General features: G+C 27.7%; 6 protein-coding genes across 6 annotated transcripts; 3 read left to right on the top strand and 3 right to left on the bottom strand.

The window, feature by feature from the left end:
- Positions 1-178: 178 nt before the first annotated feature.
- On the bottom strand, positions 179-1,441 carry GO595_010103 (histone deacetylase Rpd3; the record flags this gene model as incomplete). The annotated part of the gene is made up of 1 exon (XM_067912745.1): positions 179-1,441. The coding sequence occupies one exon, from the start codon at positions 1,439-1,441 to the stop codon at positions 179-181; it is 1,263 nt and encodes a 420-aa protein (XP_067768841.1).
- A 157-nt stretch (positions 1,442-1,598) lies between these two features.
- Positions 1,599-3,149, top strand: GO595_010102 (AmmeMemoRadiSam system radical SAM enzyme; the record flags this gene model as incomplete). Its single annotated transcript, XM_067912744.1, has 1 exon — positions 1,599-3,149. The coding sequence occupies one exon, from the start codon at positions 1,599-1,601 to the stop codon at positions 3,147-3,149; it is 1,551 nt and encodes a 516-aa protein (XP_067768840.1).
- Positions 3,150-7,734: 4,585 nt separating this feature from the next.
- Positions 7,735-8,850, bottom strand: GO595_010101 (serpin family protein; the record flags this gene model as incomplete). Its single annotated transcript, XM_067912743.1, has 1 exon — positions 7,735-8,850. One exon carries the CDS (start codon positions 8,848-8,850, stop codon positions 7,735-7,737), a length of 1,116 nt encoding a protein of 371 aa, XP_067768839.1.
- A 437-nt stretch (positions 8,851-9,287) lies between these two features.
- GO595_010100 (uncharacterized protein) lies at positions 9,288-12,140 on the top strand (the record flags this gene model as incomplete). The annotated part of the gene is made up of 1 exon (XM_067912742.1): positions 9,288-12,140. One exon carries the CDS (start codon positions 9,288-9,290, stop codon positions 12,138-12,140), a length of 2,853 nt encoding a protein of 950 aa, XP_067768838.1.
- Positions 12,141-13,464: 1,324 nt separating this feature from the next.
- GO595_010099 (tRNA (guanine-N(7)-)-methyltransferase non-catalytic subunit wuho) lies at positions 13,465-14,472 on the top strand (the record flags this gene model as incomplete). Its single annotated transcript, XM_067912741.1, has 1 exon — positions 13,465-14,472. The coding sequence occupies one exon, from the start codon at positions 13,465-13,467 to the stop codon at positions 14,470-14,472; it is 1,008 nt and encodes a 335-aa protein (XP_067768837.1).
- Positions 14,473-24,520: 10,048 nt separating this feature from the next.
- On the bottom strand, positions 24,521-25,180 carry GO595_010098 (Synaptobrevin family protein; the record flags this gene model as incomplete). Its single annotated transcript, XM_067912740.1, has 1 exon — positions 24,521-25,180. One exon carries the CDS (start codon positions 25,178-25,180, stop codon positions 24,521-24,523), a length of 660 nt encoding a protein of 219 aa, XP_067768836.1.
- Between the last annotated feature and the right edge of the window lie 868 nt (positions 25,181-26,048).

Genomic DNA, 26,048 nt, shown 5'->3' with positions numbered 1-26,048 from the left:
GGCAGATTAATCATACGGCCGTTTACAACTATTCTAAAAGTGAATATATTTCTCATAATTATCCGTTGCTGTCAGTCAATTTTGCGAGAAACCACATTTTGTTGGCGTTTTTCGTGTAATAAACGTTCTCCTATGTAAACAAAACGATAGAATTTACACATAAATTTTTAAATACAAATTAATACTCGGTTTCGAACCCGTTTTCCTCTTCGATTTTTATATGACTCATTAACCCATGGCTAATTGGTAATGATCTTGAAGGCCTTCCTTTAATTGCCTTAAATACCTCTTCTCTTGGAGGTAGCTCATTCATTTGAACTGATGGTGATCCAGGCAAATGTCTGATGTTTTCTATCACATGCATTTGTACATTTTCGAGATAATCAGGCGTGTTCATGTTTTTCTTTTTATCTGGAACAAGATGTAATTTATATGTAGGCCTAAAGAAGTTATAATAATCTGTTTCTGGAAGATCATTTGATATTTCTTCTCCAACTAAAATTGAAGTTTCATATGTCCAACATCTTGCAACACTTGTTTTTGTATATCCACCGCCACCAACTACAAGCATTGGAATACCAAATGATTTAACATATGCAACACATGCTCCATGTCCATATGTTGAAAGATTAAAGTTTCCAAGGCGATCACCTACGAGTGAATCAGCGCCACATTGAAGCATTACCGCGGATGGACGAAACCAGTCCATAAGATGCTTAATTACTGGCTTAAAAATACTAAGATATGAATCGTCTGTAATTCCATCTCTGAGGGGAACGTTAACTGCATAGTATTTCCCCAGTGAAGTGCCGATGTCGTAGACGTGGCCTGTGCCAGGAAAATAATCATTACCATACTTGTGGAATGAAACTGTGAGAACTCTATCGCTGTTATAAAATGCTTCTTCAACACCATCTCCATGATGAATATCAATGTCAATGTACATTACTCTTGGATGGTATTTAAGAAGTTCCATGATTCCAAGAACACAATCTGCAACATAACAGAAACCTGATGCCATTTCACGGCGAGCATGGTGAAGACCACCTGCCCAATTTATTGCAATATCACATAAACCATAATTAAGTCTTTGTGCCGCTGAAATTGATCCTCCTGCTGAAATCTGACAATATTCGAAAAGATTATTGAAAGCTGGACAATCATCACCAAAACCATATTGAACATATTCTGGATTATTCTCTGAAAAACTTTCTGGAGATGCGTTCATAAGAAATTTTATGTAAGCAGGAGAATGGAAACGCATCATTTCAATAGGTGTAGCTCTGTTTGGACGAAAAATGTTCATATGTTTGTAAAGTCCATATGAAAGGATAAATGCATGTGTCATTCGAACCCTTATTGGTTTCATTGGATGACCTGCCTCATAATAATAATTACCAATCTCTTCATCAAAAAAGTAATCAACTCTGGGACCTGGCATTTCACATAAATATGTTCAAACAAACCTATTCAAACATAAAATCGAAGCAATGTCACTTTTGATAAATTTTAAACGTTTATTTCCCGGCAATTTTTATCACTTCACAATAGCACTTTTGTGTTTTGAAAAGTGGCAACTTAAAATTTTCTTTCTTAAAATGCAAGCGTTTGAAGAATCACCATTATTTAAACCACTTCCAAACAACGAAATTTTATGTCTTTGCTGTCAGCACAAATGTGTTATTCCTCCAGGTAAACTTGGTCATTGTAGAGCTCGTGGAAATGTAAATAGGAAACCTTATTCACCTGTATGGGGTCGTTATACTGTTCACATTGATCCTATTGAGAAAAAACCTCTTTATCATTTTCTGCCTGGTACTAAAGTTTATTCATATGGTACTGTTGGTTGTAATTTTAGTTGTCAGTTTTGTCAAAACTCTAGCCTAAGTATGTGGAAACTTGATATTGAAGATGTAAAATGCCTTAAACAAAACGATGTTGGCAATTTACGGTATTACACACCTGAAGATATGGTTAAATCAGCAATTAAATCAGGTTGTAAGTCAATAGCTTCCACTTACAATGAGCCTACAATCTCCACCGAGTTTTCTTATCAAGTTTTCAAACTTGCCAAAATGAATAATCTTTATACAATATATGTTACAAATGGTTTTGAAAGTGTTGAAGCACTAAATTATCTAGCTCCATACCTCGATGCTGTGAACATTGATCTTAAATCATTTCGTGAACCATTTTATCAACGAATATGTGGTGCACATCTTGATGGTGTTTGTAAAACCATTCAGCGCTGTGTATCAATGGGCATACATGCCGAGATAACAACATTAGTCATTCCAGGAGAAAATGACAGTGATTCTGAACTTGAAGATTGTGCACGATTCATATCATCTATTGATAAAAACATTGTTTGGCACCTATCTGCGTATCATGATGACTATAATTTCCATGGTCGCGGAAGGACTCCATTGAAAACTCTTCAAAAAGGATTTGAAATCGGGAAACGGTTTGGAATACGTTACATATATTTGGGGAACGTTAGTGCTCCTGGTGTCAGAAGTACGAAATGTCCAAAATGCGGGAAATTACTTATAGAAAGGGATCACTACACTGCCAATGTGTTAATGAAACAAGGGATGTGTAAATGTGGGGAAATAATTCCGGGATTATTTAAAGATGCAAATAATCTTCCCCCGAAAATCGATTTAGTACCAGAACACTTATTAGATAAGATTGAAGATGATAATAAGAAATTAATTGCCCAAAAAAATGTTGTTGTTTACGCATCGAAAAATGGAACATCGAAAAGTTTTGCTGAAAAAATTGCAAATCAATTAGGATTTGAACTAATTGATATGAGTGTCTTAAATGTGTTGAGTTTATGTGAAATGAATAATGTTGTATTTTGTGTGTCGACTTATGGAAGAGGTGCGCCACCAAATTCAGCAAAGAAATTTTGGAACGAATTGTTGAGTTTTGATGGCGAATTACCAAATTTAAAGTTTGTTATTTTAGGATGTGGTTCTTCTTCATTCCCTAATACATTTGTAGGGTTTGCATTGGCATTAAGGCAGAAATTATTGGAATTGAAATGCATCGAAATAATGCCAATGTATAAACATGACGAAATGTCTGAAGAAGAAGATGAAATAGAAGTAAATAAGTGGATGTCGGAAATAAAGTTCACGTAATGAATAAATATTTTAATTTGCGTTTTTTCAACAATTGTCAAGAAAAAAATTTCCATTTTATGACTTAATAAAATATGTCTTTACAAAAAAATTGTCTTTCATATAAAACATTACTTAAGTCGAGTAATTTAACATTTATTAATTTAAAAATTCATATCCAATTATCGTTATCATTCAGAACCATTTTGTTTACTTCGTCATCAATTTGCATTTCTTTAGTTCCATCATTGATATCAGCGCTTGATTCTATTAAAGATTTCTTCACATTTTTATTACGCTTAAACATAAACACTACAATTCCTGTAATGATTAAAACAACTGCAACTGAAACGCAAATAATTCCAATCACCAATGATTTGCTAATTTGATTATCATTTTCATCAGCGTTGTGTGATACGATTGTAAAGAAATTCGAATAAACGAAATAATACGTCGAAAATTGAATAACAGTATATTCATAGAAAATAACATTTGAATTTACATAAATATGTTTCGAATTAATAAACAAAACAGAAACAGTATTAGTTACAAAAGAACGCTGTATACTATACGAATTAGATAACGAAACTGTTATAGAAGTAACCCAACTGAACGAATACACAGCGTCATATGGAAGTGAACCAGTGAATGTATTTGAGTTAGTGAACGTATTAGAATTGGTGAATATATTTGATTTGGTGAAAGTGTTTGATTTAGTTAATGTGTTTGATTTAGTGAATGTATTTGACTTAGTAAATGTAAATGTTAAAATTGAAGTGCATTGGTTATCTTGAGCATATTCTTTGTTTACAGATATATTTGCAAATGTTCCGTTTTGATATGAACTCAATGTAATAACATTCACATTATTTACATTACTAAAAATGTCATTTCCAATTTGTTCAGGTTCTTTTTGTCCATAAAAATAAACGCACCGAAGGTTACTACAATTTTGGAAAGCATAATTTCCAATTGTATTAACATTTTCTCCAATTTTAACTAAGGTTAGATTAGGACAAGAAAAGAATGCAATGGAACCAATTGAAGTAACTGAATCGGGAATTATAATATTTTGTAATAAAGAACAATTACAAAATGCCCAATCATTAATTGTTATAACATTCTCTTGAATTATAATTGAAACTAATTTTGATGAATTATAAAATGTATATTTGCCAATTGTATTTACTGAATTTGGAATTTCAAATTTATCACTTTCATATCCAATTGGATAACATATAATATTTGAAGTGTTTTTATTATATAATATTCCATCGTTATTATAATTGGAATAGTTTTTGTTGTCTTTAGAAATATTTATATATTTCAAATTTGTACATGAAGAAAAAGGATTTTCTTCAATAAATTGAACTGATTCTGGTATGTTAATATAATTTAATGAATAACAATAAGAAAATGCATAACATTCAATGATCAAAACATTTTCACGTAATATAATTTTTGTTAAGTTATAACATGATCTAAATGACGTCGATACAATTAATTTAACAAAATATGGAAGTGAAATAAATGTTAAAGATGTACATAATTCAAAAGCAGATGTTTTAATTTCTGTAATATTTTCTCCAAATTTTATAACATTTAATTTAGTGCAATAGAAGAATGAATAATTCTCAATTGAAGTTAAATTATTTGGTAATTCAATAGATTCTAATGAAGAACATAATGAAAAAACAGAAAATCCCAATTTTTGAAGACTATTCCCAATTTTAATATTAGTTAAAGTATTACAATTATTAAATGCCTTATCACCAATTTCAACAATAAAGTCTAAAGTAATGAAATTAACCAATGAATAACAATTAGAAAATGAATAATTACCAATAGTAGTTAAATTTTCGCCAATTTTAATATCCTTTAAATTAAAACATCCATAAAATGCATATTCATTAATATTACTTATGTTATTACATATATCAATGGTTTCTAAATTTGAACATTGATAAAATGCATAACTTTCAATTGTTTTAACTGTGTTTGGTATTATAATGCTTTTTAACGAAGAACATTTATAAAATGTTTGCATTTGTATTTCAGTTATGCTTCCTGATATATTTACAAATTCTAAATTAGAACAACAATAAAAAGAACAACTACAAATTGATATAATAGATTTTGGAATCATGATATTTTGTAATGAACTACAATACATAAATGCAGAATAACCAATTGTTTGAAGATATTCTCCGAATGTAATATTTATTAAATCATTACAATACTGAAATGAATAGCTTCCAATTGTAATTAATGAATTTGAGGTTATATTTTCTAGTGTGCAATTACAAAATGCAAAATTTGATATATTTGTTGTATTAACTGGAAGTGTAAGTGATTTATTCATATTCCCCATTGGATAACATATAATTAAACTTAAGTTTTTATTATATAGAATTCCATCATTTTCATTATTGGAGTAATAATTATTGTCATTAGAAAACGTGCATGCACGACTGAAATGAGTAACTTCCAATTGAAGTGAGACTGTCTGGAAATGTTATATTAATTAATGAATAACATAATACAAATGAATAATCACCAATTGTTTGGGCAATTCCTTTAAAAATAACATTTGATAATTCAAAACAATAATAAAATACATAACGACCAATTGATTTTAATTGGCTTGGAATTGTAACATTTTGCAAATATGAACAATTATAAAATGAGTAATCATCTAATGAATTTGTTTTTTCAGGAATTTCAAAACTAACATTTTCATTTCCAGCTGGATAACAAATTAAAACAGTGGAATTCGTATTATAAAGAATTCCTCCATTTTCATTATAATAATCGGAATCGTTACTATTAGAAACAAAAATAGATTGAAGTGAAACACAAAATATGAATGCATTTGATGAAATAAATTGTAATGAAGAAGGAATTGTAATATTTTTTAATGAAGAACAATATCGAAATGCGTAATCACCAATTGTTTTTACTGCATCGCCAATGTTTATCATTTCCAGATTGGTACAACAAGAAAAAGTTTTGTTTCCAATTATTTTAACTTCGTTTGGAATTGTGATATTCTTTAACTTAAAACATAAAGAAAAAACAGAATTTTGAATTGTGTTCACATTTTTTCCAATGATAACATTTTCTAAATTAGAACACGAAAAAAATGCTTTATCATTTATTGTTTCAACTGAATCGCCAATGGAAACATTTCTTACTGATGGCCAGTTACTAAATGCTGAAGAATTTATTTCATTAACATTATAAATAATAATATGATCTGTTTCATATTTATATAAGTATATATGATTAAAGTCATCATGTTTTGTTATTTGTAATGTTTTATTATTTTCATTAAAAATTTGAAATGAAGTTGAAAAATATATAATGAAAACGAATGGAAATTTAAAAAAATTCTGATATGACTGAAATCTAGATTTTATTAAAAATAATTTTACTTGATAGAAATAATAAAAAGAAATAAATATTATCATAAAAAATACTTTTAAGAATTTAAATAAAATTATGAAACATTTTGAATTTAGATATATATAAAACGAGGTATCTTTTTGAATATAAATGTTTTATTCATTATGTTTACATATATCCTTTGTTTTATTTTGATTTTTAACAGAAGTTATAAATGATTTGCGATTTTTTATAAAAAAAGATTTGCTTAAATTTATAAATAGTAGCACAACAAGCAAAAGAAATGCCACAGCTTGTTTGAAGTCTTCAAATTTTACACCCGATTTTGTGGTTCTGTAGGAATTTTCCATTTTTTTTGTTACGGTTTTGATTTTTGTGAGTACAAATTTGTTCAGCAAAGTCTGTCGTCACTTTTTATTTCACATCAAAACAACAAAAAAACGTGTATTTTGCTATTTTATTATAATTTCATCAGTTTATTTATTTTATTCAATGCCAGTAAATTTTAACGCAGCTAGTATCTCAGTATTTTTTGAAGAGCACTAGTTAATCCAAAGGTAAATATATTTTAAAATAAAAATCGGTTTAAACACAGTTAATTTTTGCCACCTAACAAAAAAATTGAATAGGCCTAACTGCCAAAAAAATATCTTCATGATTTGATTAAAAATACGTACTTCTTCTTTGTTTTGTATGTTCCTTACAATGATAAATTTGGTGATTCATGTTCTCCCTGAATTTGAAATTTCATAAAATTCAATAGCAACATCATTGTTTTTAAAACATTTTTAATAAGTAAACATAATTTCATTTTGCTGTATAAAAAAATTTGATATTACATTCTTTGATATAATTAATAGATCTTTATAAAACAATTTGAAAATATCACATAAAAATTTTCATCAATTAAGTTTTTTCATTTCACATAACATATGCTTTTATATAATAATTTTACTCATTGATCATCTTTAAGAATAAAATTCATAAATTCATTGTCAACTTTATTATTACTATCAGACAACTTAGGAAATGAGTTCAATATTTATTTTTTAAGATGTACCGAAATCTTTTATTGACCTTATAGCTATAAATTTTCTTTTCTAAAATTCCTTATTTTTGAAAATCGTCCTGACAATTTCGGGATATTTTGAATTCATTTCGTTGGCTTGAATGAGTTTTATGGTTACAAGATATTAATCATTTATTCACATTTTGGTAAATAGACATTACCAGCAAACAATATTGCATTTGTTGTATTGTTCATGATCACGAAAAAGAAGGGGTGGTTTACCCAAATTATTGCTGGTTCGTTCCTGAACCTAGAGCCGCCTTCCCTATAGTATATTGCTGATACAGCAGCTGCGACTGTTGATGTCTCAGAAACATCGATGTTTGACTTCTGATAAAATCCTGTAACATAATACTTGAATTCTTCATTAGGGCACTCTGCAATCTCTGAGAAAATTAATTTCATTCCAAGTGAGTTCATAACAGGAATAAGGTTTATATCGGATGAGAATTGGAACTTTGGCATTATTAATCTGACTTTGATGTTTGACATCGAATTAATTCCATTCATAAATTCTTCTTCAGTGATTTCTTGTGGTGTTATTTTATATGGAAGACAAATAACCATCGAATAGTCGTCTTGGTAAGGAATACGAACCATTTGGAAAGAAGGAAGAAAGGCTACTGGTAAGTTTATAGAGTCGATAACCATGTACCTCATTGGGATTGAATCATCATTAGTAAATTGCCATATGTCATTTGGGCTTTGAGCTTTCATATCAAATTTTGTCTTCCATTTAGAGTTAAAGTATATTGCATTGATTAAAACCATACTTGTAGAAATACTTAAGTTATCAACGACTTCAGGAATTACACCTTTTGTGGCTCTTTTGGCGGCTGAGTTGATCATATTCGTTGCTGGTTGTGGAAAAATTTCTTGTTCAATTTTAATACCGATATCATCAAGACACTTAAATAAAGAGTTTGGGATATTTAAAAGTTTGTTGACCCAAATTTGATTATATGTATTAACACAACTTATACTTTCTTGATCAATCATTATTCGAAGTTCTGAAGCAATTTCCTCATCTGAAACGTCATTGTCAAGTTTAAGCACTTTAATAATTTCAGATTTGGATTGCCCCTTGAATAATGATGGTATCATTAACAAAATCATATAAACACTGATTGGAGAAACAATATTATTCTTTTCAGGTTCTGCCAACAACTTAAACATGTCAAACGCTAGCTTGTTTGAATTTCTTGTGTTCTTGGATGGCTCTGAAGGAAATGATAAGAATCCTCCCATTTCCTAAACAATTGATTTGAGTGTGAAGTGATATGGCAAAAGAATTTAAGAACGTTACACTTTTCAATTAAAAGTGACACACACACAAATATCTTTTTCGTTTTTCGAAATAAGTAAAATCGAATTCATTCAGAAATTGGTCAATCATATAACAAACATGACTTAGAGATTATTTAGTTAATAATTTATATAAGTTCTAATGAACTCATAGTAAATTTAATCAAATCCAGACATGGCAAATTTAATGAAATTTATACAGGGCGTTTCCTCTTTAGCATGGACTCTTCATAAATAATCAGAATATAAAAATTTTCTATTATTCTTTAGTAAAATATCTTCTTTTATAAGCAGTGGTATTCCCATTCTTCGTGTATAAATTGTTTTTTTGTTTTTCCTCACACGAAAATTGAATGGGTTATTTGCCACTTTTCCAGTAAATGCTTTCTGCCGCTGATTTTGAAATTGCTCTCCAAGAACTTGTTCAACAAAATTTATCTCCAAATGACATATACTTAGTTTTAAAGGCTTTAGAATTTGATTTAGATAATCTAACATATTCTGATCTAGATATGGAATTTGTTTCTTCATGCTTACACAAATTATTTCGGCATCATGCTATATATATCAAATCTTCTGTTCTTCGTTTTTGTTGTACACTTGAAACAATGGCTCCAACGTCAATAACGGAGAAATATCATTTTGATTATTTAATAGCAGAATCGCTCAATAAGAAACCTCCGGTTCCAGCGCCTCGTATAGATGAGGAGAAAGTATGTTGTTTCCAATATATATTAGTTTTACTTCGTTATCGTAAACATATTCCAATTCCTGTTCAACGTGCCATGATTTCTCTTTACTCAATACCGAACAACACCTACAAGTCTCTTATTATTGGATATTTATGTGAAGCCACCACAGTTTGCGATAGCATTTTACAAATCGAACAAATTAGTCATATCATAGTTGATCATATCTGCGAAACTGGTAGCCAAGAAGTTGCTTCACTTATTTCTTTTTCGATTGAGAAACGTAATCATCTAATTACTGATGACTCATCTTTATCACCATTACTTTCCATCTTTTCTCAGCCCCCCGACACCAAGGACACTCAATATTCTGGATCTATGACAGCTTTAACATATTTATTACGTACATGGCCAGGCTTTTTTTATTTTGGAATTAATCATCATGCGATCGCCGACTTAATTTTATGTTTACCACATGATCCGGACAATGTAATTGATATTTTACGCAATTTATTAAAGCTTAGTGGCGGCCCATCATGTGTTACTGATCCATATTGTGGGTTATTATTATCCATATTACTTCGGCATGATCTCATTGAGAAACTTAGTGTTATTGCTGCGACTAATTCATCTGCTTCATCATTACTTAATGAGTTATTACCATTCACCAGTAAAATAAACATTGTACCCAAAGAAACAGATGAAATCATTGAAAGCAAGCCAACGAATTTATTATTATTAGACTTAGCACAAGCTATGCAACCCGAACATCAAATCACAACAATAAATGGTTATACATTACATCAAGACCCACAAAAATGGGACTGGACGACGATATTATTATTATTAGTTATAGTTTTACCACATAATGATCAAGAAGCGCAATCCGCTACAGCGAAGAATTTATATTTACGTTTGTTACAATTTTTCGGCGGACAATTTCTCTCCACAACACATGGTAAGTGTTCGATAATGGACGAGCCATTAATTGCGTTAGTCCAATTATTAATATCGAAAAATTGGGGAATACAAATCATCGAAACTAATGCCGAAATCAAACAAGGCATGTTACAAACGTTAGAAATGATACGTGATAATGTATCACTTGATAAGCCATCACCACATTTAACATTGTTTAAATGCATAGCTTCATTGATGGCTGAATCGAATGGAATTAGTATATTAAATCGTTGGGGATTTCATGAAATAATTACAAGCATGGGAAGGAAATGTAATTCAGCTAAGAATTGTCAAATGGTTTTGGAACTTGTTAACTTATATCCTGAAACAAGTTTAGTCACGCCAATGTATCTGAACTTTTTAGCATCGGAGAATAATGAAGTGCACTTAGTAGCGATTGAAGAACTACGAAAGAAAAGATTAATAACTCCGAACTTTCAAATTAATGGATTTTGTGGGATATTAATTCCACATATTAAAGAATTGGCCGCAAATCATATTAATGATCGATTACAAATAGCAATGAATTTTTTTGGTGAAATTGTTTCATCTGATGAACATTCGTTGTTAACAATATCAAACGATAAGCAACTTCATGAAGTACTTTGTAATAACTCAAGATTTATCTACTCGTTGTTGTTATCTAAAGAAGAAGCGTTACAATGTTGTCCCTCAATAGATAATGAAATCAAATGGTGGATGGACACTGGCAATTTAATGTATTTACAAGTGTACGATAAGGCGGTTAAGTACACTTTTTCTGGCGATTTGTCGGTTACGAATACAAAACAATCGGCTATATTCAATTTCGGAGGTTACACAAAAGTGCCGCCGCATCTGTTTCAACAACTTTCTCATGTTGAAGTTGGAAGACAAAAGCTTGAAAAAACTATACCTACACTATTAAAGAAAATTACTTCTGAACATATCAGAGAACGACGTGCAGCTTTCTTCGCTTTAGCTCATTTTGCTTCTGTACCAGAAAATTTGCCAGTTGTAGAAAGTAATGACATAGCAGGGAAACTAATCAAATCTGCTTTGTCAAGGTCATCGTTTGTACTTGAAGGTACTCTTATAGCTTCATTATCATTATTTGCACAATCTCCATATTTATCAAATGTATTACAAAAGTATAACTGGGAACTGTTCAGATTTGGGCCTCACCAATGCGTAATTCCATCCGACCCATTAAACTTCCATAAGCGAAGTTTGCCAAAAATGATGGCATTACCGACCATACCTCCAATCAGCGGCTACGACGAAATTGCGTCATGGTTAAGAAATCTCTCGAACTCATTACTTGTTAAGCGTACAAGTGGAGAGTTAATTAAAGCGTACAAAGCGAAACGAAGCGAAATATTCGAAAGTGAACTCGCGTTGTATGCGCATACACTCATTGGGAAGTTGGACTATGTGAATGAGGCGCGAGAAGTTATTTATTACGTGTTCAGAGACACATCGATTATGTCGCTGGTGCCGAAGCAATTCGATGACGCAGAAATAAATGCGATTAAGATGAAAATCGGGTACATAGTGAATAAGAAAATTGTAAAGGTGCCGTTCTCAGAGGTGAAAATAGACTAAAGAATATGTATTTGTCTAAAAAGAATTTGGAATACGTTTTGCTTTTAAATATACAATTTCACAACAGCAAATTTTTCGCAATCCTATAATGGAAATTATTGAGTCAATCCAACAAATCATTTTTGGTTTAAATAAAGAAAATATTTCACATTCAGTTTGAGCACAGTAATTATATCAATATCTGATTATAGTTACTCATATTCTTTTAATATAGTAATAAGTCATTTTGTCGTTACATGTATTTTTATGCAAATGAATGATTTTAATATTTAAAACTTATGAATGAATTTGAAAAATTTCATGAAACTAATAAAATCAAATCTTAAATTCTTGATGTAATTACTAATTTTCTTTTTTCAAAACTTAATGTTGAAGAAACAAATTATATATAAATATATAGTATACTATTGAAAATATGTGAATAATCTTAATGGTTAGTTCTGTTATCTTGCCGATATAGCTAAGGCTAATTTGAAGTATGAGAATAATTAATCAATATATATTTAACAGACGTCATGAAGTTGTTGAAACTGAATTTATTATTTCATATCTTTCATTAGAAATTCCTGCTGGATAACAAATAATGGATGTATAATTTTTATCAAAAAGAATTCCATTATATCCAGAGTAATAACTATTTTCATTGGATATTTTGAAGTTTCACACAGTCTATAAAAGCAGTTGACTGGATTGATGTAACTAATTTTGGAATTGTAATTGTTGCTAAAGATGAACAAGAATCAAATGAATAATCTCCAATGGACGTAATTAAGTTTGAAAGCGTAATTTCTTTCAATGAAGAACAAGAATTAAAAGCATAATCTCCTATTGATGTAAATGAGTTCGGAATCGTAATTTCTGTCAATGATGAACAAGAATCAAATATATAATTTCCGATTGATTTAAATTTTTACCAAAATTAAATGTATTCAAACTTGTACACATTAAAAATTCACCTTCTCCAATCGTAGTAACTGAATCAGAAATAGTGAAAACTGATAATGAGTTACAACTTTGAAATGCTAGATTTCCAATCGTTTCTACACTTTCTCCAAAAGTAACTGTTGTCAATTTTGCGCATGATCGAATGCCTGGTTTTCAATCGTTTTTACCTTATCACCAATTGTAACCGTTTGTTATAAAAAAGAGAATGAATAAACATGGAATAATTTTATATTTAAATATTTCTTTTGTGTGTATGTTTCGAAGATACAGAGGGCAATAACCATAATACTTAACTTGGATTTTTCTGGTATGAATATTTTGAATCATCACATAGAAAATATTGTGAGATAAACGTTTTTAAAGTGCACAACCAAATCCAATGACTAGCTTCATTTGTTGTTCCAAGAACTCTGTTTTTTACTCACCAAACCAAACCAAACTCATTGAAATTGATTTCTCAGGTCAAAAGATATCGGAAGTCGATTATGATTCTCCAATTTGTGCTATCGATGTAGATCCAATCAACCAATATTTAGCTGTTGGAATAAAAAAAGAAGGTTCAAGTGGTAAAGAAAATTTATTTATCTATAAGTTAAATGATGATGGAACCAAGTCCGAACTATTTCCTTTTATATTGCCTCATGAGGCAATCCAATTAAAATTTGTAGAATACAAATCCAAATACTCACTTATTGCACTTAATACGGGAGATTTAGATTGTATTGACATTGAAAACAAAAAGTCGCAATGTTTACTTGGCTCAATAGCAACAGGAACTGCATTTGATCTTAGTGAAAAATTTATCATTAATGCAGACAGAGATGCACGTATCAGAATCTCGAATTATCCTAATACATATGATATTCATGCATTTGCATTTTTACACGAAGAATTTGTTTCATCTGTTTTATTTTTGAACAACGAAATATTTCTATCATCTGACGGTGATGGTAATTTAGTTAAATGGGACATTAATGGACAAATAATTATTTCCAAACAAATATATCCAAGCAATACAATCATTCGTAAAATCGTTTTCTACAACGGAAAAATTGGTATTATTGCAGAAGGTGATAATTCAATCACTATGCTCAATGAAGAAACTTTCGAAATCGAAGAAAAAATATCACTTAAATCACAGCCAATATCATTAACAGTTCATGAAAATGCAATTTGGGGAATCACATTAACAGAAGTCTTTAAGTTTGAGAATGGCGAAGTCACAGAAATAACAAGTGAATTATTTGGTGAAGGATTGAAATTAGAAGATTTCACACTTGAAAACCAACGCGTTAAATCTAAAAAGATCTTAAAAAATAGTGACAAAGGAAGTGAAGAATATAAAAGATGGAGGAATCCCGAAAAACTTTCATTAAGTAGCAAATAATTAATAAACACAAAAAATACCATTTTTAGGACGATACATGTAAATGTGTCAAAATATTTAAGTTGTTCAATGTCCCAGGAAGTTGATTTGGAATCATTAATAGCTGTTTTGATTGTTGCATTAGATGAGGGGAATGGATGGAGTCAATATCTTCAACAATTTCAAAATATAATGAAAAATTACGTATCAAATTATCAAATTATCGACATTAATGATATCTTAATCAGCACAAGTTTTCCAGAAATAACAAGGAAAGTTCTTGCTCTTTCTGATTGCAAAACCGCAGAAAATATTGCAGTATCATACTTAAATGCAGCAATTACTTTAACACAACAAATAATGTGCAAAACAAATAGTTTAAGACCAATTTCTTTGTTGTGTGACATTTTTGATCCAGCACAAGTATTTTATATCTCTCATGGAAGAAATACAAATTCTGCTTATTCTAAACATATTATTGATTTTGTTCAGACCTCAATCAAGAATCGCACTCCAATGTTTGTTCTTTCATTATTTCATCATATAAATCTTAGTATTGTCGAATTAAATGATTCCATACTTTATTTACAAAGAGCTTGTTCTTTAGTTGGTTCATCAAATGTATTTCCTGATTATATTAATCTATCAAATGATATAATTTCAGCATTATCAAAATTTACAATTAATTTAATTGATAATCCAAGGTCAATTCCAATCAAACAACTACTAAATATCATTCCAAATGTTATCTCAATTTGCAAAGAAAATGAAATGATTAATTTCATAATTAATTTTTGTCAAAGATTTCTTGAAATTGATATTGTTGAAATCAAAGTTGCAGCAGTAAAAATATGTTCATTGATATATTCTAAAGCTTTGACATCATCAAAACTTGAAGATATGACAATGAAAGAAGAATTATGTCGAATCATTGAAGTTTTACCAAATTATGAATCACTTGAAATAATAAAACCTGCGATACTTAAATATGCAGAGCGTAATTTATGCGATAAAACAATTATTGGTTCATTATGGAAGTCAGTGAAGTCACAACACGCATCGTTCCAAACAAAAGCATTGAATCTGTTTTCAGAGATTGCTCTCAAAATAAACGATCCCCAAATTGTAATTGAAACCATATCAGATGATCCTAATTCTATTGAAATCTTAGGAAAATTAATCAAAGGAAAACAATATGAACAAATGTCAGTACAAAAATTATTGAAATTAAGTGAAGAAGAAGGAAATTTCGAAGCACTTAAAATCTTAATAGAAGCATCAAAGACTATTGATATATCATATATACTACCAGAGATAATATTAAATATTGGATGTGTACCATTATTAGAAATGCATATTTATTTAGTTGATTCTATTATAAGTAAATCACCACAAACAATTCAAATCACATTAATTACAAATGAATTAATTAAAAATCCGGAAATTATAAATGAAAATAATTATCAAAATATTATTCAATCAATATCGAACATATTATTTCATACAAAACAAATTGTGTCACGTGAAGCATTTAATTTATTTTATAATTTAGCAAAAAACACAAATAATTTAATATTTTTATTTAAAGTTTTCTTCCAAAAGTCAAAGCCAATATTAATAAGTAATGATTCTAATGATATTATAATTAATTTAATTCGAGTTTCATCTAAAAATTTAGAACTTCTTGAAATATTAGAACATCTTTATTTAGTATTACCACAAACAGAAACATTACTTCGAGATGAAATTATGGATTCATTTTGGAACATTTTATTAGATCCAATATCAGAAGAAATACGTAAAACAATATCAAACTTTTTATTATCAAATATTGATCCAATATTAATGCCATCAATATTATGTGACTTTATAAGTAAATGTTTAGATATATTAATGAATTCAGAGAATTCAAATGCAGCGATTTTCATTAAAGAATGTTTAAATTTATCATTTAAATATATTTCACTTTCTGCATTTCATTTAGAATCTCATAGATATCAAATACCCGAAAATATTATTACAATTAAATATCAAATTAATAATCAAATCAAAATATTAAAAGTTAATAAAGAACAAAAAGTTTATGAAATATTTCCACTAATTGCATCGATGAATGAAATTGATGTTAATTCAATGGTTTTATATTATGGAAATAAAGTTATACAAAATAATACAATTGTTAATGAGTTTTCATCAGATGATAAAATTATTGATATAAGAATTAAAAATATTTATGAACAATCACCTTATTTTACTTTAGAAAATCATCCGATTTCAATCATAATGAAGACAAATTATTTCAAACGACTTTTAAAATTATTAGAATCAAATATTGCTGAATATATTTATAATATATTAATTGAAATTCCAACACCAGATTTTTATAACTTATTAACACCAAATGATTTAAATCTTTCATTTAATTATTTGTTTTTATATCAATTACATTTCTTATCGAAACATTTTAATGAAATGGATGGTTCGATTAAATTACAATTTGAAGAAAAATTAGAACAATTTTTGATTGAATCTTTCGATTTAATATTACCTGAAGCTCAATATTTATTAATATTATTATTAGATAATACTAAAATTAAGAATGAGAAAATTGTTACAAATGTATTATATAATTTATATCATCAAAAAGATAGTAAATATCTAATAAATATTATTAAAAAGATTTGGAATTATGTATCAAATTATGAAATAGATTTAACAAAAGAAGTTTTAGAAACATTTTTGAAAATGAACAATTCCGAAATTAATGAATTAGCATTAAATTCGAATTTAATTAAATCACAAAGTTTCGAAAAGATTTGGTTAATATTTAATGAACAAAATGATCCATTATCATTTTTACAAATCTTTAATTATATTAAAATACCTGAAAAATATTATCCATCATTAATACAAAAACTTTTACCATATTTTGATACACTTAATAATCAAATATTATCATTATTTTCATTAATATCTAAGAATTATAATGAGTTTCCATCAGAAGAAATATCACAAACATTAATTGAATATTATATTAAATGTAATAAACATCCACCAACTATAGATGAACATCCATTTCAATTAATATTATCAATTATTCAAAACAATGATCAAATACGAGAAAATATATTAAATGAAATAACTATAACAATGCCTACAAATTCAGTATATAATTATACACCAACAGATTCATTTAAGACTATTAGTTGTGGTTTAAGTAACTTAGGTGCTACATGTTATGTTAATTCAGTAATTCAACAAATATATCATATTAATCCATTAAAAGAATTAATCATTTCAACTGAATTCGATGATCCTTCAATGATAGCATTACATGACTTATTTATTGAAATGGAATATACTGATAGAAATTATATTGATATGAACAAATTTACATCGAATTGGAGAGATTGGGATGGAGTACCTATTCAACCACGTGAGCAACAAGATGCAAATGAATTTCTATTACTTTTATTATCACGTTTAGAACCATATCCAGAAATTCATTCATTATTCTCAGGGTTATCACAAATTACATTATCGAATGAAGAAAATAATTTTGTACAAAGTCATAACTCTGATTTTAATTCATTATCATTAGTAGTAATGAATCAAAAATGTATTAAAGATTCATTATTATTATTAGAAACGCCTGAAGTCATTGAAAATTATCGCATCGATGATAATTTAGAACCTATTAATGTAAATAGTCGAAATACTTTATTAAGTTTACCACCTTATTTGTTTATACAATTAAAACGTTTCGAATATTCAATTGAACTTGGCCGAAAGAATAAAATTGATCAAGAATATCATTTTGAATATGAAATTGACTTCAAAGAATTCATAACAAATGATAATAATGATCAAGAGACTAAATATAAATTAAAGGGTATAGTTGTTCATCAAGGTGAAGCTGATGTTGGACATTATTTCTCTTATGTATATGAAAATGATCAATGGATTTGTTTAAATGATAGAGGTGTTAATGTTGTTACTAAATCTATAATGGAAAGTGAATCGTTTGGTATTCAAGCTGGTTCATCTGCATATTTATTAATATATGAACGAATTGATGCAATTAATATAAATATACAACGTAATTTATCAAATAATAGTTTAGAATTAATCGAAAAAATTAAAGAAGATAATCATCATTTAGTTATAGATAGTATATATTTCTCTGAACCATTTATCGATTTCATGATCAAACTTTTAGATATTAAAGATGGAGTTAATGTATCATTAAATTATTATTTAAAGACATTAACACATTCAAGTAATATTACTAAGTTTAAAGAAATGTCCGAAAATATAAAAATTAAAATAAAAGAAGAAGAAATTTTGAATCAATTTATTGCTCTTATAATAGAAACACAAAATATTTTATTAGATATAATGTCATATTGTAACAACAAATTTATACATAAAGAATTTTCGAAAGTAATGAAAGAAATATTTAAACAAATACCAACAGAAAATGAAATCATTTTATTAATGATAACTTCATTTTATGATTGGATCCCAATAATATTAACAAATTGGAGAAATTCATTTGATATATTCCAATTATTTGCTAATTTCGCTTCAATTGATGAAGAACATGTTCAATATTTACAAGAATATGAAATAACAACAACTATTATCTCATTCATGAATGAAGCAATTCCACAATTTGTCCAAAACAAAGATAATAATATCACGTTCGAAAGATTTGCACGATTAATAGATATGACTGGATTAATACATTACTTTAAAGCGATTAAAATCCATTATTTACAAATCACTCATCCAAGTCTATTAAAATGGTTTATATCATCCGAAAAACATGCGAAATCTTTAGTGAAAATGTTAAAACTTGTTAACCCTTATAATTCATTTTCATTATTCGATAAAATTATCGAAAACTCTAAAGCAAATCCATCGGAATATTTCATCATAGAATTGATTAAACAAACTGATTTCGTTTATCCGAATGCTTGGACTACAAAATATTTTAATGACACTGCTAAACAAAGAGCTCTAATTCATGCTGTTACAGAATTGTTCAAACTTAACACTGATGAATTCAAAGCAATATTTTATAAACAATCAAGTTTGTTCGTTTCATTAATATTTAGTAAACATAGAGAAATTCGTGAAGATATGATTCATGAATTACAATTAGTTATTAACAAATTACAAATTTATGACTTATTATTCTCTTTAATTCCAAACGTTGCTCAATTTTCGAAAACTTTATTCTCATCGGCCGAATACCGACAGAATTTTATACCGTTAGAGTATTTCTATGGTTTACAGCTACTTCAGCTTCTCATTGAAATTGCGCCGACATGTGATATGAAACCGTACGCAGAAGTTATTGAAACAACATTACATACAATTAATGGTATTAATTCTAAACGTGATGAACATGCAATATCATTAGCACAAATTGGTTGTATTATAATGAAAGAAACAGTTATATCGACACAGTTTATATCAGATATCCAAAAAACGATAACGAAAATGATACCTGATCATAAACAACTTGATTTTACATTACGAAATTATTTCATCGGATGTATAAATCAAGTTAATCATTCCAATTATTCTGTTGATACCTTTTTACCAAATGATTCATTAACACAATTCATATTTAAAGTTGCGTTAACGAATGAAGAAAAGAACTTAAAGACATCGAAGCAATCATCGATTGAAATGTTCAAATCATTTTCTAATCGCTATGCATTTTCATCGAAAGTCTGCAAACTAATTTCGACTGAACTTAATAAGTTACAAAACGTTGATATTAATTCCATATCGATTATATTAAATAGTTATAAATTGGATGTTTTAGCATCAAATGCATCGCAATTCGAATCTAATCCGAAAGTTTTAGATATTATAATGAGAACTCAATGTGTTAACTTAATTTTATCGATAATTGAACTTGATAAAGATAACATACGAAAATATTTCTATAACAAACCAATGAATTTGAAGATTTTAATTAATTTATTAAAGAACAAAAATAACAAAATGACAAATGAAATGAAAACTAAAATTGTTGTTACATTTCAATCATATATTAAGTTAACAAAAGATATTTTTGATGATATTTTCGATGAAAATATTGTTTTCGTGGATTTGTTACCATTGGAAATGATCGACGAATTCATTGCAGTTCTATTTAACGCTTCGATAATATTTTGGAGAAATGAAAAATTCCCCGAATTCGCACAAAGGAAAATTTCGGTTGAGTTTTGTGAGTCAATGAAATATAATGAATTAATTAATAATAGAACAAAAACATTTTCAATGTTGACTTCTTTCATTAACATTTTTAATTGTGAGGAAATTATTCATTTTTATGAGGTCTTGAATGAGAAAAATGTGATACATTTGATTTGGAATTATTTAAAGGAAAATTCGTCGGTGGATTTAAACGGAATTTGCGAAATGACAAAAATTTCGATTGGTTTGTCAAGTTCACCATCTGATAACGCAGCTATTTTAAAGGTAACATTAGAAAATAATAAATTTAATAGTGATTCACCTGCTTTTATTGAACTAAAAAATTACATCGATGAAGTTTTAAGTCAATAAATAAAAGTTCGTTTCTAATGAATTTTTTTTTATTTTCAAATTTCATTAAAAATCTTTTTTATTCAAATATTATTTGGTTTGAATTGCTTTGATTATTTCATTATATTCTCTTTCAGTAGCTATATCTAATGCTGTTTTAAATAGTTTAAATATATTTCAAATATTATGTTGAAATTTTATATCTTTGTAATTAATATTGTTTTTAATAGTGATGTCGATTCCTTCTTGCTCAAGAAGTAATTTAACAATTTCAATGTCCTCATTTTCAGTTGCTATTATGAGTGCTGTTTTTTATAATTCATATAAATTCCAAATTTAGCTTTGAAATATCAAATTATTAAAACAAGTTTTAAAATCAAAAAATTTATGTTTTTAGCATTGATATCAATTCCTTCACTTTCAACAAGTAATTTAACTATTTGCGTGTATCCACTTTGAGATGCATGTGTAAGAGATGTATTAAATAATTTAAATAATTTCCAAATATTATTTTGAAATATCATTTTATTAAAGTAAAATTTAAATAAAACAAATAAACATCTTTAGCATTAATATCAATTCCTTTTTGTTCAAGTAGTAATTTAACTACTTCTAATTGACCATTAATAGAAGCATACATGAGTAATGTTTTAAACGAATTGCATTAATTCCGAAAATTATTTAAAAACATCGAAATATTTATATGAATTTTAAATGATAAGAATAAGTATCTTCATTATTAAAATCAATTCCTTCTTGTTTAAGAAGTAATTTAACAATTTCTATATGACCATTTTCAAGCGCTTTCATAATTGCTGTCCTAAATAATGCAAATTAATTCCAAATATTATTTTGATATATCTTATTATTAAAATAATTATTAAATAAAACAAATAAACATTTTTAGCATTTACATTAATCCCTTTTTGCGCAAGAAGGAATTTTACTATTTCTATATGACCCTCTGAAGATGCACACATAAGTGCAGTTCTAAATAATGTAAATAATTTCCAAATATAATTTTGAGATATCAAATCATCAAATTAAACTTGAAATAAATTAAATATATATTTTTCTTGTTAATATCAATTCCTTCTTGTTCAAGAAGAATTTTAACAATATCGATGTTACCTTTAATGGATGCAAGCATTAATGGGGTATAAAATATTTTTAATAGATTAAAAATTTTATATTAAAATAATAAACCACAAAAATAAATACATTGATTAACATCAATTCCTTTTTGTTTAACAAGAACTTTAACTATATCAACAGCTTTACCATTCGAAATTTCATTTAGAAGTAATAAATTAAATAATTTGAATAATTATTTATTTCAAAATAAATTAAAATAAATTGACCAATTATGAATTGAAAATAAAAGAATACAAAAAAATTGGAAATATTTTTATAATATTTTTTGTAAATTCTTTTCAATTATTTTATGATAATTCAACATTAACAATAATAAACTCAAATGATTTTAATGAAATTGACCAATATAAAACTGACACAAAATTTATAATTATTGGTGAAGGAATTTATTCAATTCCAGGCAGTTCGTTTTCAGGATGGTCATCAGTTGTTTCAGTTGATTTTGGGAAATCAGTATCAGATATTGGAGGTTATGCTTTTTCGTCATGCTTAAGTTTAGAAATAATTATTTTTGGAGAAAATGTCACAACAATTGGTGGATCAGCATTTTCGTTATGTTCATCAATCAAAAACATTACAATCCCCAAATTCAGTCACAGCAATTGGCGATTATGTATTTGGATTATGTTCTAATTTAATAATATTAACACTTGGATATGGAATTAAAGAAATTGGAAATTCAGCATTTGGTAATTGTTACAATCTTCAATGCATTTATTATTATGGAGAAACTGAACCAAGTATTGGAGAATCTGCATTTTATAATGTTACAGCAACAGTTATAACATATCCAACATATGTAGATGAAAAATTTGGGAATTTAGAAGTTGTTCAAAGTGTAGAAGGAAATTGCAATCCAATTTCAACAATTTCATTTTCAGCATCACACACATTCAGTCGAAGCGATACATATTCTGTTTCAAACACATTTTCTCTTTCTAATACATATTCAGCACCGCATACATTTATCCAAAGTAATACATTTTCAAAGTCATTTGCATTTACTGAATCACTTCAAAATGATTTAACGAAAACTTTTTCATATTTATTAACTTTTACATTATCAATTACGCATTCGTTTACTTATTATGAAATACAAACAAAAACAATTTCGTTAATTACGATTAATTCGTCATATATTTATATCGAAACGGAATTTATTTATTATGATTACACAGTTATTATTTATTATCATAAAGATAATGAAAGAGATCATTTTTGTGGAATTCAATCGCAGTTTTATATGCCCCTTCAAATGTTGAATAATTTTGTTCGCATAAATGAATGATTTCTTCATTTTCACCTAAAATTGCATATTTACCAGTATTTTTTAAATTAGAACCATTTATCATTAAATATTTAAAACAGTTAATAGAGCCAAAATATGCTGCATAATCAATTAAAGAAATATCATGATTGTTAATAACATCATTTCTTTCATAAAGTGATGGTGTAACTTCTTGATTAAAATCAAAATTTGTTTGTGTTGTTATTTTTCGAAGTTTTTCTATTTCATCATTTCGAATTATTTTTGCAATTTCATTTGTGTTAATTCCTTCTTCAATTAATTTCTTATGAAGTTCCCAGTCATTCTTTGAAAGTTCTTCATAATTTTTTATAATTTCATTTGCAAAAGAATTATGTTTTAATTCTAATATTTTCTCAAATGGTATACGGTGTGCAAAATATGGATTGGGATACGTATTTTGGAGAATTTTTGGATCAAGATTTTTTTGTTCAAACATTTTTTCAAGAAGATAATACGAAATTTGACTTTCATTGTCTAAAAGATAGTTTTCAAATACATCAAAAATTCTTGATTCAATTTTATTGTTTTCCTCATATGTTTCAATTTCTTTCATAAAATTTAAATATAGGTCAGCTTTATAATCTTTGAGAGTAGCTAATGTATGTATTATTTGACATACTATTAGATTGGTTGAATATGATAAATTGTTATCAAATTCTTTAATTAATGAATTTGCTGATGTAACAACATTTCCTTCATCCAAGTTAAAAATCACATTCTGAATTGCTGTGAGTTTCTGCCATTCGTTCTGTTCTTGTTTTAATGCTTGATTCTTGTTTCCTTCCGACATGTCCTCAAAGTGCAATATTATAAGAAAAAGTTAACAAACCGCTCATAACTTGATTTTTTTTGGCAAAAGTGACACAACTAATGAAAAAGTGCCAATGATCCGAATTTCAAAATAAAGTTATCAAATATTTTTTGGGGTGTTTTGTTTTAAGTTACTGATGTCAGTCATAACCAAATGTTCAAGCTTGTTAAACTCAACAAAAATAATTGAATTTTACAATATGCTTTTAGTGAAGAGATTTATTATTCTTAGCATTTGAACCCTTTACATGCAATAAGGATAATAACCAATATAACAACAACAATGATAATGAATATAAGCAAATACCACTTCCACTTTTGGAAACACATTTTCTTCCTTACGTTTGTTGCTTCGCGGTGAAAAGTAGATGATGAATTTTGAATATTTTCTGCTTTTTTCTCCATAACTTCAAGTTGCTCACCACGAGCAAAAGCCATTGTCAAGTTTTGGGTCATTTGCTCTTGCGCTTGCGCAATGTTCTCTTTAATAGTTGTTAATTTCTGGTTGCGTTCGGAATTAAAGTTTCTTATCAAAGCAGCAATTTCAGTTTTACCAAACTCATTATCTTTTGAGTTTGGTGGGAACGATGCACCTCCGTTTCCGTATTTGCTACGCCACTTCCGTTGTAAGTCTTGTAAAAAAGAAATTCGAGCCTGTGGACTCACATTTTTTGATGTTAAACAAAGATATGTTGTTTTATCTGGATCTGTTAATGTCATAAACACATAATTCCCTTGTTCAATAATCGCTCTTGGTGTTTTTGGATCCAGATTTTCAAGCATTTTTACTGCAATTTTTCGATGATTACCATCGAGAATTGCATACTCGGCAAGTGGTTTTATTCCATTAGCGACCATTGCATACTGAAAGTTGTTTTCAGCACTCATCTTAAATTATATGTGATGACTTACGATACATTTGAATAATTTACGCGATTTTGAATGGTTTATTCGGTCGAAGATAGTCAAAATCTTACCGGGAAATGTACCGGAAATCTGTATTCAAAAAAGTATCAATTCACAATATTTTAATTATTTGATACACTATAAACGCGAACCATTATAATTCATATCATTTTTTCTTCATAAACATCTGAAAACTTCAGTTTTTGAAATATTTTACACAGACATATGTCTATGAAATAAAAAAATGTCTTTTCTTAACACCCCTTAAAGCATTTCAAAGTAAATTTATACATCGCTGTGGTGGATGGATCAAAAATTAATTTTTTTTTTTATTACAAATAAAGATAATAAATTTTAAACAAAATAGAATGTATACAAAAATTTATTATTACAATGTCGTTATGATTAATCAGAACCATTACTAAAAACATCTTTTTCAAAATCATCTGAAGATAAGGAAATAGAATCCTTATTTGTTTCCTTAGTTTTATGTTTGGATTTATCCGATATAAAACTAGAATCTGTTGTTTCACTCTTGCCCTTCTTTTCTTCTTTTTCTTGTGATTTGTCTGATATAAACGAATCTAAATCATTGATCGATATATTGTTTTCACCAGACTTTGATTTTGATTCTTTTTCTTTTTTCTTTTGCGACTTATCTGATATAAATGAATCCAAATCTTCAATTGATAAATTGTTTTCACCAGACTTTGATTTTGATTCTTTTTTATTTTGTGATTTATCTGATATAAATGAATCCAAATCTTTAATTGATGAAAAGTTTTCACTTGTTTTTGATTTTGATTTTGATTCTTTTTTATTTTGTGATTTATCTGATATAAATGAATCC

The sequence above is a fragment of the Histomonas meleagridis genome (assembly GCF_020186115.1).
Source record: "Histomonas meleagridis strain 2922-C6/04-10x chromosome Unknown scaffold_61, whole genome shotgun sequence".
NCBI classification, from domain to species: Eukaryota; Parabasalia; order Tritrichomonadida; family Dientamoebidae; genus Histomonas; species Histomonas meleagridis.
This window is presented reverse-complemented; position numbering and strand designations above follow the sequence as displayed.